General features: G+C 40.4%; 1 protein-coding gene across 1 annotated transcript in view; it reads right to left on the minus strand.

The window, feature by feature from the left end:
- FREM2 (FRAS1 related extracellular matrix 2) overlaps positions 1–13,286 on the minus strand; it is a 288,182-nt gene that overhangs the window by 36,847 nt on the left and 238,049 nt on the right. The window contains exons 15-16 of the mRNA XM_084879506.1: positions 13,051–13,182; positions 11,302–11,633 (exon numbers count right to left, since the gene is read on the minus strand). Of these exons, the coding sequence (XP_084735632.1) occupies positions 11,302–11,633; positions 13,051–13,182 (464 nt within the window). The remainder of the gene's footprint in view (positions 1–11,301; positions 11,634–13,050; positions 13,183–13,286) is intronic.

Raw genomic sequence — 13,286 nt, forward strand, 5'->3', positions numbered from 1 at the left:
TGAGGTACCATCTTACACCTGTCAGAATGGCTATCATCAACAAATCAACAAACAAGAAGTGTTGGTAAGGATATGGAGAAAAAGGAACCCTATGCACTGCTGGTGGGAATGCAGACTGGTGCAGCCACTGTGGAGAACAGTATGGAGTTTCCTTAAAAAACTAAAAATGGAACTCTAGGAATATATACCAAGAAGCTAAAAACACCAATTGGAAAGGATATATGAGCAGCACAATTCACCATAGCTAAGGTTTGGAAACAGCCTAAGTGCCCATCAGCAGATGAGTGGATTAAAAAACTGTGTTACATCTATATATTATAATAGAATACTATGCTGGGGTAGAAAAGAAGGAATTCTTACCATTTGCAACAGCATGGATGGAACTGAAGAGCATTATGCTAAGTGAAATAAGTCAGTCAGAGAAAGATAAACATCACATGATCTCACTCATTTATGGAATATAATGAACAACATAAACTGATGAAAAAAAGAAAAAGAAAAAAAAAAACAGATCCAGAGAAAGAAAAGCTTTGATCCCATCTTTGGGACGAAGTCAAACCTCAGAGGGAAGGTAGGGGAGGGTGGGGATAAGGGGGAGAGATTAACCAAAAGACTTGTATGCATGCTAATAAGCCTAACCAAATGGACATAGACAACAGGGGAATGATGGCATGAGTTGGTTGGGGGTGGGGGGAGTGTTAAGGGGGTAATAGGATACATGAGGACACATATGTAATACCTTAATCAATAAAGAAATTTAAAATAAATAAAAGAAAAAAGAGAAGACCCAAATAAATCAGAAGTGAAAGAGGAGAACAACTGTCACTAATCATCAAAGATATGTAAATTAAAGCCACAATGAGATATCACCTCATACCTGTCAGAATGGCTATCATCAACAAATCAACAAACAACAACTATTAGTGAGGATGTGGATAAAAGGTAACCCTTACGCACTGTTGGTGGGGATGCAGATTGTTGCAGCCACTGTGAAGAAAAGTATGGAAATACTTCAAAACTAAAGAATGGAACTCCTTATGACCCAGTGAATCTACTTTGGGCAATTTATCCAAAGAAACGTGAAACACTAATTTCAAATAATATATACACCCCTATATTCATTAGCGTTATTTACAAAAACCAAGATTTGGAATAGCCCAAGTGCCAATCAATAGATGAGTGGACAAAAAAGCTGTTGTACATTTACACAATACCACTCAGTCTTAAAAAGGTAGAAAATATTACGCTTTAGGGACAGCATGGATGGACCTGGAAAACATTATGCTAAATGAAATAAGCCAGTCAGAGAAAGTCAAATACCATATGGTTCCACTCATATGAAGAAATTAATGAACAAACTAAACTACCCAGCAAAATAAAGACAGACTCATAGAGAGCAGGCCAAAAGCTCTGGTAAGGGGAGTGGAGTTTGTGAGGTGAAAGGCTTGTACAAAAACAAAACAAAACAAAAAAACAGAGATAACTCATGGACATGGACAACAGTATGGTGATTGTGACGGGGGTGGGGGTGGAGGTGGAGGAGGGCATAGATGGGACAAATAATTATGGGGCAAAAAAGAAAATAAGAAGTACGAGAGATCAACCAAAGGACTTGTGAGCATACATATGAGCCTAACCAGTGATCAAGGACAATAGGGGGGTGGGGGCATGAGTGGGGCGGGGTGGAGGATTGGAATGGGGGATTGAGAACAAATATGTGATACCTTAATCAATAAAGAAAATAAAAAAAGAAGTACAAATTGGTAGTTAGAAAATAGTAATACCCCGTTTCCCCGAAAATAAGACAGTGTCTTCTATTAATTTTTTCTCCGAAAGTTGCGCTAGGTCTTATTTTCAGGGGATGTCTTATCTTTCCATGCGCTAGGTCTTATTTTCAGAGGATGTCTTATTTTCAGGGAAACATGGTAGTCATGGGATATAAAGTACAGCATAGCAAATATAATCAATAATATTATGATATGTATGATACTTAGTGGGTACAAGAATTATGGGGGGATGACTGTAAATTATATAAATGTCTAACTACTGCTCTGTAAAAATGAAATTAATAAAAAAAATATTGAATATCAACTATAATTGAAAAATGAAGAAAACAAACAGCTAAATAAAAAGGAAATATAACTACAATTTTTTTTAATTTTTATTTTATTGATTTTTTACAGAGAGGAAGAGAGAGGGATAGAGAGTTAGAAACATCGATGTGAGAGAATCATTGATCAGCTGCCTCCTGCACACCCCCCACTGGGGATGTGCCCACAACCAAGGTACATGCCCTTGACCGGAATCCAACCTGTACCTTTCAGTCCACAGGCCAACGCTCAATCCACTGAGCCAAATCTGTTTCGGCTTCTTGTGGGCAGGAGGACTCTTGCTGGGTCGGGAATTCTTGGACTTGATTGGGGCCCAGTAGGGTCCCACTGTCTTTGTGGTCTGGTCCCCAGAGAGTTAGAAACATCGATGTGAGAGAATCATCGATCAGCTGCCTCCTGCACATCCCCCATTGGGGATGTGCCCAAAACCAAGGTACATGCCCTTGACCAAATCGAACCTGGGACCTTTCAGTCCGCAGACCGATGCTCTATCCATTGACCCAAACCGGTTTTGGCTACAAAAATTATTTTAATATTAAATATTATTACAGAGTTCCACATTTCTTTTTTCTTTGCAAGTAAAATCCTGAAGTTTTGTAAGAGTAATGCTTTGAGTCTACTGGGTCAAATGGGAGTTTAATTTTCAACTTTTTTGAGGAAGCTTCACACTGTTCTCCACAGTGGATGCACCAGTCTGCATTCTCACCAGCAGTGTACGAGGGTTCCTTTTTCTCCTCATCCTCTCCAGCACCTGTTGTTTGTTGATTTGTGGATGATAGCCATTCTGACAGGTGTGAGGTGGTACCTCATTGTCACTTTTAAAAATAAACCTTTATTGTTCAGTTTATTATAGTTGTTCCTCCCCCCCTCCATATCTCCCCTCTACCCGATTCCCACTCCACCCCATACCCTTACCTCCCCGCCCCCACTGTCCTCATCCATGGTTGTAAGATCTTTGTCCAATCATTCCCGTGCTCTCACATCTCTTTTCCCACCTGAGAATTGTCACTCTACTCCATTTCTATGCCCCTGATTCTATTATATTCACCAGTTTATTCTGTTCATCAGATTTCTTATTCACTTGATTTTTAGATTCACTTGTTGATAGATATGTATTTGTTGTCACTTTGTGATTCATAACTTTTGTTTTTACCATTTTCTTCTTCTTCCTCTTTTTAAAGAATACCCTTCACCAATTCATATAATTCTGGATTGGCAGTGATGAACTCCTTTAGCTTTTTCTTATCTGTGAAGCTCTTTATCTGCCCTTCAATTCTAAATGATAGTTTTGCTGGGTAGAGTAATCTTGGTTGTAGGTACTTGCTATTTATCATTTTGAGTATTTCTTGCCACTCCCATCTGGCCTGCATAGTTTCTGTTGAGAAATCAGCTGACAGTCGTATGGGTACTCCTTTGTAGGTAACTGTTTATCTCTTGCTGCTTTTAATATTCTCTCTTTGTCTTTTGCCCTGGGCATTTTAATTATGATGTGTCTTGGTGTGGTCCTTTTGGGATTCCTCTTGTTTGGGATCTCTGCACTTCCTGGACTTGTAAGTCTATTTCTTTCACCAGGTAAGGGAAGTTTTCTGTCATTATTTCTTTAAATATGTTTTTAATATCTTGTTTTCTCTCTTCTGGCATCCCCATAATTTGAATGTTGGTATGCTTGAAGTTGTCCCAGAGGCTCCTTACACCATCTTCATATTTTTGGATTCTTTTTTCATTTTGCTTTACTGGTTGGGTGTTTTTTGCTTCTTTGTAATTCAAATCTTTGATTTGATTCTTGGGATCCTCTAATCTGCTGTTGGATTTTCGTATATTATCCTTTATTTCAGTCAGTGTATGCTCAATTTCTGATTTGTCCTTTTTCATATTCTTGAGGGTTTCACTATATTTCTCAGAGGTTTCTAAAAGATTCTTGAGTAACCTTATAACCATTATTTTGAATTCTATATCTAGTGGTTTGCCTTCCTCCATTTCTTTCATTTGTGACATGTTTCTTTATCTACACGTTTTGGCTGCTTTTCTGTGTTGATAAGAGTGGCTTTGTATGCTAGGTGTTTTATAGGGCCCAGAGGCTCAGCCTCCCCAATTACCTGAGGTGGACACTCTTGGTGCACCCCTTTGTGGGCTGTGTACACAGTCTTGTTGTAGTTAAGCCTTGATTGCTGTTGGTATCACTGGGAGAATTGACCTCCAGGCCAATCGCTGTGAGGACCAGCTGTGTCTACAATGGGAGAACTGCTGTGCTGGAAACACCCTTATGGGTCCAGACTTGCTTCATTGGAACTTTGGTTCTCACTGAATCTGCCCTTTGAGTATGTCCCTTATGGATGTGAAGAGTTGTAATCTGGCATGGCCTCACACTGACCACTGGGTACACTGGCTCTTGGATCTCCAGTAGGAGCTATGGAAAGATTCCTCTTCTTTGTTTGGGGTTTGGAAGTGCCCAGATGAGGCCCAGCTGTGAAGCAATGCAGGCTGCTGCTGTAGGGCCTAAGGCCTTCTTTTGGAAGCTTTGGAGCTCTCTGACCCAGCTGCAGTTTGTTAGGTTTTAGGTTGCAAGAGGACAGGCCATTCATATGCAAAAGCCTCTGTGGGCAGCTTGGGTAGGGTTGTAAATTAGGTCAGGCGTGGTCTCAGGGAATCACCAGGGCAGAGCAAAAAGCAATGGCTGCCATTTGGCCATGATCTGGAGAGTTCTTCGGGTCCATGTGTCCCGTAGCCCCATGTAGGAACAATGATTGCTGTGAGCACCTCTGAGAGAAAGCTACCTTCGCATTCTAGCTCAATGCCAGACAGTGCAGTTTCTCCCCAGAGTCTTGCCCAGAACTAGAGTTCAGAGCAATCAGGAGCTTGTATCTCCCTCCCAGTAGAAAAAAAAACAACAGCACACCCAGTTGCCAGCACAGTTCACGCGCACCTCCATACCTCTGCACCTCCGCACCTCCTACCAGTCTCAATGTGCTCTTTTCTTTCCTTCTAGTTGTAGAACTTCCACTCAGCCAGTTTTCCCATGGTTCTGGATAATATTTGTTTTATCTCTTACTTGTAGTTTTGATGTGGTTGTGAGAGGCAGCAAGTACAGGTGTTTACCTATACTGCCATCTTGGTTGTTCTCATTGTCATTTTGATTTGTATCTCTCAGATGATTAGTGATTTTGAGAATATTTTTTATATATCTCTTGGCCTTCTTTATGTCCTCTTTCAAAAAGTGTCTAGGTCCTCTGCCCACTTTTTGATTGGACTGTCTACTTTCCTTTTGTTAAGTTGTGAGTTCCCTGTAAATTTTGGAGATTAAACTCTAGGATTATATCCCATGAAATAAGGAACACCAATCAGAAAGGATATATGCACCCCTATGTACATAGCAACACAATTTACAATAGCTAAGATTTGGAAACAGCCTAAGTGCCCATCAGCAGATGAATGGATTACATTGACACAATGGACTATGCTACTAAAAAATGAAGGAACTGTTACCATTTGCAACAGCTTGGATGGAACGGAGAGCATTATGCTGAGTGAAATAAGCCAGTCAGAGAAAGATAAATATCACATGATCTCACTCATTTATGGAGTATAATGAACAACATAAACTGATGAACAAAAACAGATTCAGAGAAAGATAAGCATCGATGAGACCATCAAACATCAGAGGGAAGATAGGGGATGGTGGGGGTAAGGGGAAGAGATCAGCCAAAAGACTTGTATGCCTAACCAAATGGACAGAGACACAAGAGGGGTGAGGGCATGAGTGGGGGGGGGTATGGGGTAATAGAGGAATAAGAACACATATGCAATATCTTAATCAATTAAAAAATAAAACATATCACATGATCTAGCCAAAAAACAAAACAAAATATCTGGTACAGCTACACAATACACTACTATGCTACTATAAAAAAGAAGGAACTTTTATCATTTGCAACAGCATGGATCGACCTGGAGAACATTATGCTAAGTGAAATAAGCCAGTCAGAGAAAGATAAATATCACATGATCTCAATTATTTGTGGAATATAGAAAACAATATAAACTGATGAACAAAAATAGATCCAGAGATAGAGAAACATCAAAGGGTCTGTCAAATCTCAGAGGGAAGGCAGGGGAGACTAGGAGGGGGGTGTAAGAGGTCAACCAAAGGACTTGATTGCATTCATATTAGCATAACCATTGGACAGGGACACTGGGGCAGTGGAGGCCTGTCCTGGGGTGTGGGAGTGGCTGGGGAAGGGTCAATGGGGGAAAAGGAGACATATATAATACTTTAAACAAAAACAACAACAACAGCAAAAGAGTAACAATTTGACTTTTAAAACTCTATATTGTTTAAATGTAAGCTTTGTATCTGATGTCCTCAATGGAACTTCTTATGATCTCAGGCATAGAGTAGGTTTTCAGGGAATATAGCTTTAATTTATGAATTTACAGTAAATCAGATGGCTAAAACAGAAATAGTCATAATATCAGTTAAAACTAGCTACAGCCAAATTGCATAAAACTTAATATTTCATTTGTTGTTAACAGATAATCATCCTGGACATTTCAGGAGATTTTTTCCGTTTGCTAACTCTTCTAAGTTAAAAAAATCTGAATGTGGGCAATTGGGTAAGTCAGGAAACCCTTTCAAAGGATTTTAGAAACAGCTTTTAATAACAAAGAAAAACACAGGAACTTGGCCACATGACATAGCAGTAGCTTTAACTACAAATAACACATTTAAAAAAATCAGTTTTACATCCTGTTGTTCCTGGCAGAAGTAATTACCAGTTAGTAAAATTTGTGTGCACAGCGATTACCTTGATCCAAGTGCCAAGTCTAATGAAGGACTAGAAGAAGTAAATTAACATCTACTAGATGCTTGGCCAGGGCTCTGTGGAATTGTTAGAGAAAAATAAGCCCGAGTCAGCATTGGCTTCTTTAAGGTGTTGTCCAATGGAGTGGGCAAAAATTTAAAGCTACTATGAAGCACATTTACCTATGTTAAAGATTGACTTTTATTTTTGTCCATTTCCCCCATTCTAAATGCAGAAATGTAAAAGTTTGTAAAAGTCATAAAATTCTAAAGTAAAATGTGTTCACCAAGTAATTAGTCTGTCCTCTTTCAGATGTGTTCCAATCTGATTGGCCAGTGCTCAAATGAAACTATAGTCTACTGTTATAAAGACATGTATTTGCATAATTTTACCAACAGTGGGTGTGGATATAATCTTGCACATGTTTATATGACTGTTATTGGGCAGCATTCTTGTACTCAGCACAGAAGGTACAAGTACCTGTGACCATAACCATTCCTCACATTCACCCAATTAAATGACCTTTTAATTTACTCAATTAAATGCTTGATAAGTACCAAAATATGGTTAAGAGCACAGGCTTACAAGTGACTTGCCCAAGCAAGCCATTTGAAATCTCTTTGTTTCAACTTTCTCATTTCTAAACAAGAGACAAAATAGCCCCAGCTGTTTGGCTCAGTGTATAGAGCATTGGCCTGTGGACTGAATGGTTCCAGGTAAAATTCCAGTCAAGGGCATGTACCTTGGCTGCAGGCTCAATACCTTCCTTGGCTGGGTTACATGCAGAAGGCAACCAATCAATGTATCTCTCTCACATTGATGTTTTTCTCTCTCTGTTTCTCACCCTCCCTTCACTCTCTCTAAAAAAAAAAAAAAAAAAAAAACGCAATAAAAAACAAAACAAAACAAAAACAATGAAAAATATCCTTGGGTGAGGATTAACAAACAAAACAAAAATCTATATTAATAAAAGCCTAGGTGACACTCACGGGTGACATTGTCAGAAGATGGCTACCACAAGATGGCAGCATGCACAGAGGAGGTAGGGCCCGGTGGCTGCTCTGCACATTACATTGAGGCCTGGGGGTCCCACAGCTCCATGTGGCATGAAGGAGGCCTGTCCCAGCATCTCCACCATCTCATGCAGAGGAGAGTGGTCTGGTCAGAGGAGGCAGATCGAGGCAGGGGAGGGCAGTTGGGGACCATCAGGCTGGCAGGAGAGGGAAATTGGGGGCAATCTGGCTGGCAGGCAGAAGCAGTTAGGGGAATCAGGTAGACAGGCAGGCAAGCGGTTAGGAACCAGTGGTTCCAGATTGAGAGAGGGATGTCTGATTGCTGAGTAAGACCTGATCCCTGTGGGGTCCCAGATTAGAGAGGGTGCAGGCCAGGCTGAGGGACCCATTCCCCCACATGAATTTTGTGCACTGGGCCACTAGTAAATAAACAAAAAGACAAAATTGGTATTTGTTGCAAGAGTGTTGTTGTGAGGACAGATTTAGTGAAAATATGTAAAATGCTTAGAAGAATGTCAGGCACATAGTAAACATTAAGTAAATGTTATTACCATCATTATTGTTATTGCTAGTACAATTATTAGGTATTTTTTCTCTCTAAACACCCAAACTAATGGAAACAATTAGACAAATATTTCAAAGGGTTAGATTTCTTCTTCCTTAATTTATATTTTCTTCTCCCTCACCTCTATTTAAAAATGAGTGTTGGTGGGTGGTGGGGACCAGAGGGTGGGATGTATAAAAACATCAATAGCTGGGGTATAAGTTTAAGCCCAAGGAAGAAAGTAGGGGGAAATGAGATGGTGTTTTCTCTAGAGACATGGTTTCACTCTAAGAGAGTAAGCAATATGTTTTATTAGGTTGTTTTGCCATTCAGCTGAGGCTTTTAGAATTTTATAATAAGGTCCTAAAATTTTAATTATTTACACTGAATCTTGTCTTTTCTATGATGGTTATGCTTCTCTATCATGGTTATGCTATTTAAAATTTTTATTTTAAACTATAGGGCCTGTGCATGAAATTTGTGCACAGATGGAGGGAGTGTCCTTCAGCCCTGCCTGCACCCTTTTGCAATCTGGGACCGCTGGCTCCTAACTGCTTACATGCCTGCTTTCCTGATCTCCACTAACCACTCTGCTTGCCTTCCTGCTCACCCCTAACCATTTACCTGTCTTCTTGATCACCCCTAACACCTCTGCCTGCCTGCCTGATCACCTCTAACTGCTCTCCTGCCTGCCTGATCACCCCTAACTGCCTGATCACCTCTAACCATTCTGCATGCCTGTCTGATCTCTTCTAATCACTCTCATGCCTGCCTGATTGCCCCTAACCCCTCTGGCTGCCTGCCTGATCACTCCTAACCACTCTCCTGCCTGCCCCATTGCCCCTAACACTTCTGCTTGCTGGCCAAATCTCCCCTAACTGTTTTCCTTCCTGCCTGATCACCCGTAACCTTTTGCCTGCCTTCCTCATTGCCCCCAGCCAATTGACTGCCTGCCTGATTGCCCTTAACTGCCTCTGCCTGCCTGCCTCATTGCCCTTTACTGCTCACCTGCCTTCCTAGTCACCCCTAACAATTCATCTGACTGCATGGTTGCCCCTAACCGCTCTGCCTGCCTACCTAATCGCCCCTAACCACTTGCCTGTCTTCCTGATTGTCTCTAACCACTCTGCTTGCCTGCCTGCCTGATTGCCCCATACCACTTCTGCCTTGGCACCCACTGCTGCAGCTTCATCCAGAAAGACATTGGAATGACGTCCAGAAAGTCGTTTTGCTATCTGGTATAATTAGCATGTTACACTTTTATTACTGTAGACTAGAGGCCCAGAGCACGAAATTCATGCACGAGAGGCGGGCAGGGTTTACTCAGCCCAGCCTGCACCCTCTCCAATCTGGGACATTCCTGTCACAATCATGGACCACTGGCTCCAAACTGCTCACCAGCCTGCCTGACTGATCACCCCTAAATGCCCTCCCCTGCTGGCCTGATCTTGTTCCTAACTGCCCTCCCTTCCTGGCCTGGTTTTCCCCAACTGTCCTCCCCTTCTGGCCTTGTCTTCTCAAACTTCCCTCCTCTGCTAGCCAATTTGGTTCTGATTGGTCGGTTTCTATATCAGTCAGTGTCACAAGCTCTGCCTCCTAGGCAGCCATTGGTTCCCCACAGCACACAGATTCTGTTCTGATTGGTCAGTTCTTGTGCCAATCAACATCAAAAGCTCTGCCTCCTAGGCATCCATTGGTTCTTCACAGCACCCACATTTGGTTCTGATTAGTCAGTTCCTATGTCAGTCAGTGTGTCTCAGCCAATCAATGGGACCTGATCAGAAAGATGGGGCTGATCAGCAGACCCAGTGGAGGCCTGGAGAGAAATGGAGGTGCAGCTGTTGGCCAGACTGGGAGAACTGCCTGCAGTGGAATGCAGTTAGGGGCATCAAGCAGGCAGGCAGGCAGAGTGGTTAGGGACAATCAGGCAGACAGGCAAGTGGTTAGGGGCGATTAGGCAGGCAGGAAGAGTAGTTAGGGTCACCCATGCAGTCAGATGAATGGTTAGGGGTGAATAGGAAGGCAGGTGAGCGGTAAAGGGCAATGAGGCAGGCAGACAACCCAGTGCTGACTGCTTCCACTGCAGGACTGACTTCCGGTTAGTCAAGCCTTGGTCTTACTGGTCCTCATGACACAAGGTTTTTATATATTAGGATTATATAACTTAATCATCTCAGACAGACAAAACTTAACTGAAACCTGCAAGTTGCAGTTTTCACCTAATTCAGAGTAGAACCTTAGGGAACTTATCTTCAAATCATAACAATGAGTTTTCTAGCTTGTAGTGGTAATAAAAAGAAAAAAATACTGAACTTAAAAATTAAATAGTGAAATTATGATTTTTAAAAATGACACCAGCAAGGGATAGTAAATTTAGTTGATCCTTTTATGGTAAGATTTAGCTGGAAGATGAATATAGTAGAGGGCAACATTTGCATTAAAAATGTCCTTGATACATTGGAGAAGTGGCCAGATATAGGATAAGGCTTAAGCAGGTAAGGGCAGGACTTCACTAGAGAAATTATCTGGGTTGTATATATAAAACATAGAAAAGTGTGTCAGAGAATATATATTTTAAAAACTAATTAATATTTGGATTTTTATTGTATCATAGCAGGTTTAGAATGTTGTTAAAAATAGATATATTTTGACATATTGTTCCAGAAATAGACATGGCTTTTCACATCATTCATGCCAATTATTTGGTCCCTCTTATACTTAATGAATTATATCACCAAGATGGAAAACTGGATTTGGGATTTAGTCCAAATCTATGTAACTGAACAAGCCAACTGGTTTATAGTGTCCAAAATTTAGATGTTAAAAATTTGTACCTGTCCATCTGTTCCAACAGTGCCTCCACAGTCGGTGAGTAGTTCTGACATGTCATAGTAGCTAACAAACTCCCACAAACAGGCCTCAAGGTTCAGATTTCGGTAGAAGCGTAAGGTACTGGAACCTCTGATAGATGAGCTGTACTGGTAAGGATATATCTCTCCAACTATTTCTGGATTTTTTCTAGCATCAGTCAAAAAACCATGATGAGTCTTTACTTCAGTATAATCCAGGAGATTCGAGCACTTGTGGTTTCCAATTCTTGTGCCATCAGGGCTGAGAGTGAGCTCGAAGTTGGAAAGTTCTTTAGTGGAGATCACAGGGAGCATGCCTGTGAGGAATTGTAATCATTGTTACCATTCTTTTTTAAAATAATGATCTTTATATTTGAAAGTATTACAGATGTCCTCTTTCTTCCTCCTACGATTACCTCCTCTTCTCTCCTCTCCTCCCTTCCCTTGCCCCTGCCCGCCAGGCCTTCACCGCACTATTGTTAAGTGTTTATGGCTATGCATATATGCATATAAATTCTTTGGTCAATCTGTTTCTGCCTCTCCCCCAGCCCCCTCTACTTTCATCCCTTTCCCTCTGTCTGAGATTCTCCAGTCTGTTGTATGTGTCCATGTCTCTGGATCTATTTTGTTTGCTAACAGCAAAGGGCTTAGAACACTTTCTAATTTCTTTATTGTTTGAGAAGACAAGTCATGAAATACTATAGAGCAGTGATTATCTAAGTAGTTTCTCAATACTCCTTGGGGTCCTGGGAATTTTTTTCAGGAGATTTATAACATAAAAGCTATTTTTGTAATAATACTAAAATATTATTGGACTCTTCCATTTTATTCTCTCACTGTGGTAGGTCCGTTTTTGCCTGATAGGTTTCTCCTCCATCCTTTGCACCCCTGAGTCACATATCCAAAATGAACCTATAGAGAGAGCGATCCAATGTGGGACCAATGTTATGTTGTAAAGAGATACAGATTCCTGTCAATCTAATCTGCCTGCTTAAAACAAATTTGGGTTTGTAAAGAAAAAGAGAAAACATTTTATAGTTTACTTTATAACTTCTGATAGTACCTAACATTTCACCTCTCATAGCTACTTAAAATATAACTAGCAACTGAGTAATAACAAATAATTTACTTTAGGTATAAAATGAATTGAGTGGAATTCAACTTGAAAATGTCTTCTGTATATAGAAAAATATTCATAAAGTATAAGTAAAATTATTGACTCACAAATTCTGGCCATACTTCCCTACCCAGAGAAAATGAAAAAAAACCCCCACAATAATCCTAGTTGCATTCTTAATTTTATTTCAGTACCTAAGAAATGTCTTAGTTATTGCAATAAATATTGGGAGGGATTTCTAAAACTACAGCTATGAAATAGCAAATACATGTTGAAGGCAAACATTTGAGATATCAAAATGCTTTACTATAAGTCCAAGATAAAAAGTTTTGAAGACGTAATTTGTGCTATTTCATAATAGCTAGCATGTTAACCAACATTTTACTCTATTGTGTTTTGACATGTGTTAAATTTATCTAATGTTAGAGAATGCTTAAAATGCCAGAATGTTAAATGGTGGTGGTGCGGGGGGAAGCAGAAACATTTGAAAGAAACAGAAAAAACTTGAAGCTCAAGTTGCAAATTGAGCACTTATTGTCTGCTTAGTTAAATAGAGTATTCAGTAAAATAAACATGGAAGTATACTTTTTACGACTTTGTTTACCCAAGTCACCTACCATCTGTGTGTGGCATCATCACCGTGAGCCTGATAAGGTTTGTGTACTCTGGGTCCTCGGGGCCCATGTAACGCAATTTAGCTGAAAATGGCTCTGCTCCCACAATCCCCGGCACTCGAGGCTGACAAAGTCCTAAAAATGAACACATTTATGCTAAAAGTAGGTAACAGACAATGTCTAAAGTATATATTAAAAATAGGCACTATGATTTTTCCATGTATTTTAATATTCTCTTT

Source organism: Pipistrellus hanaki (genome assembly GCF_964339955.1).
Source record: "Pipistrellus hanaki genome assembly, chromosome: 3".
Lineage (NCBI taxonomy): Eukaryota > Metazoa > Chordata > Mammalia > Chiroptera > Vespertilionidae > Pipistrellus > Pipistrellus hanaki.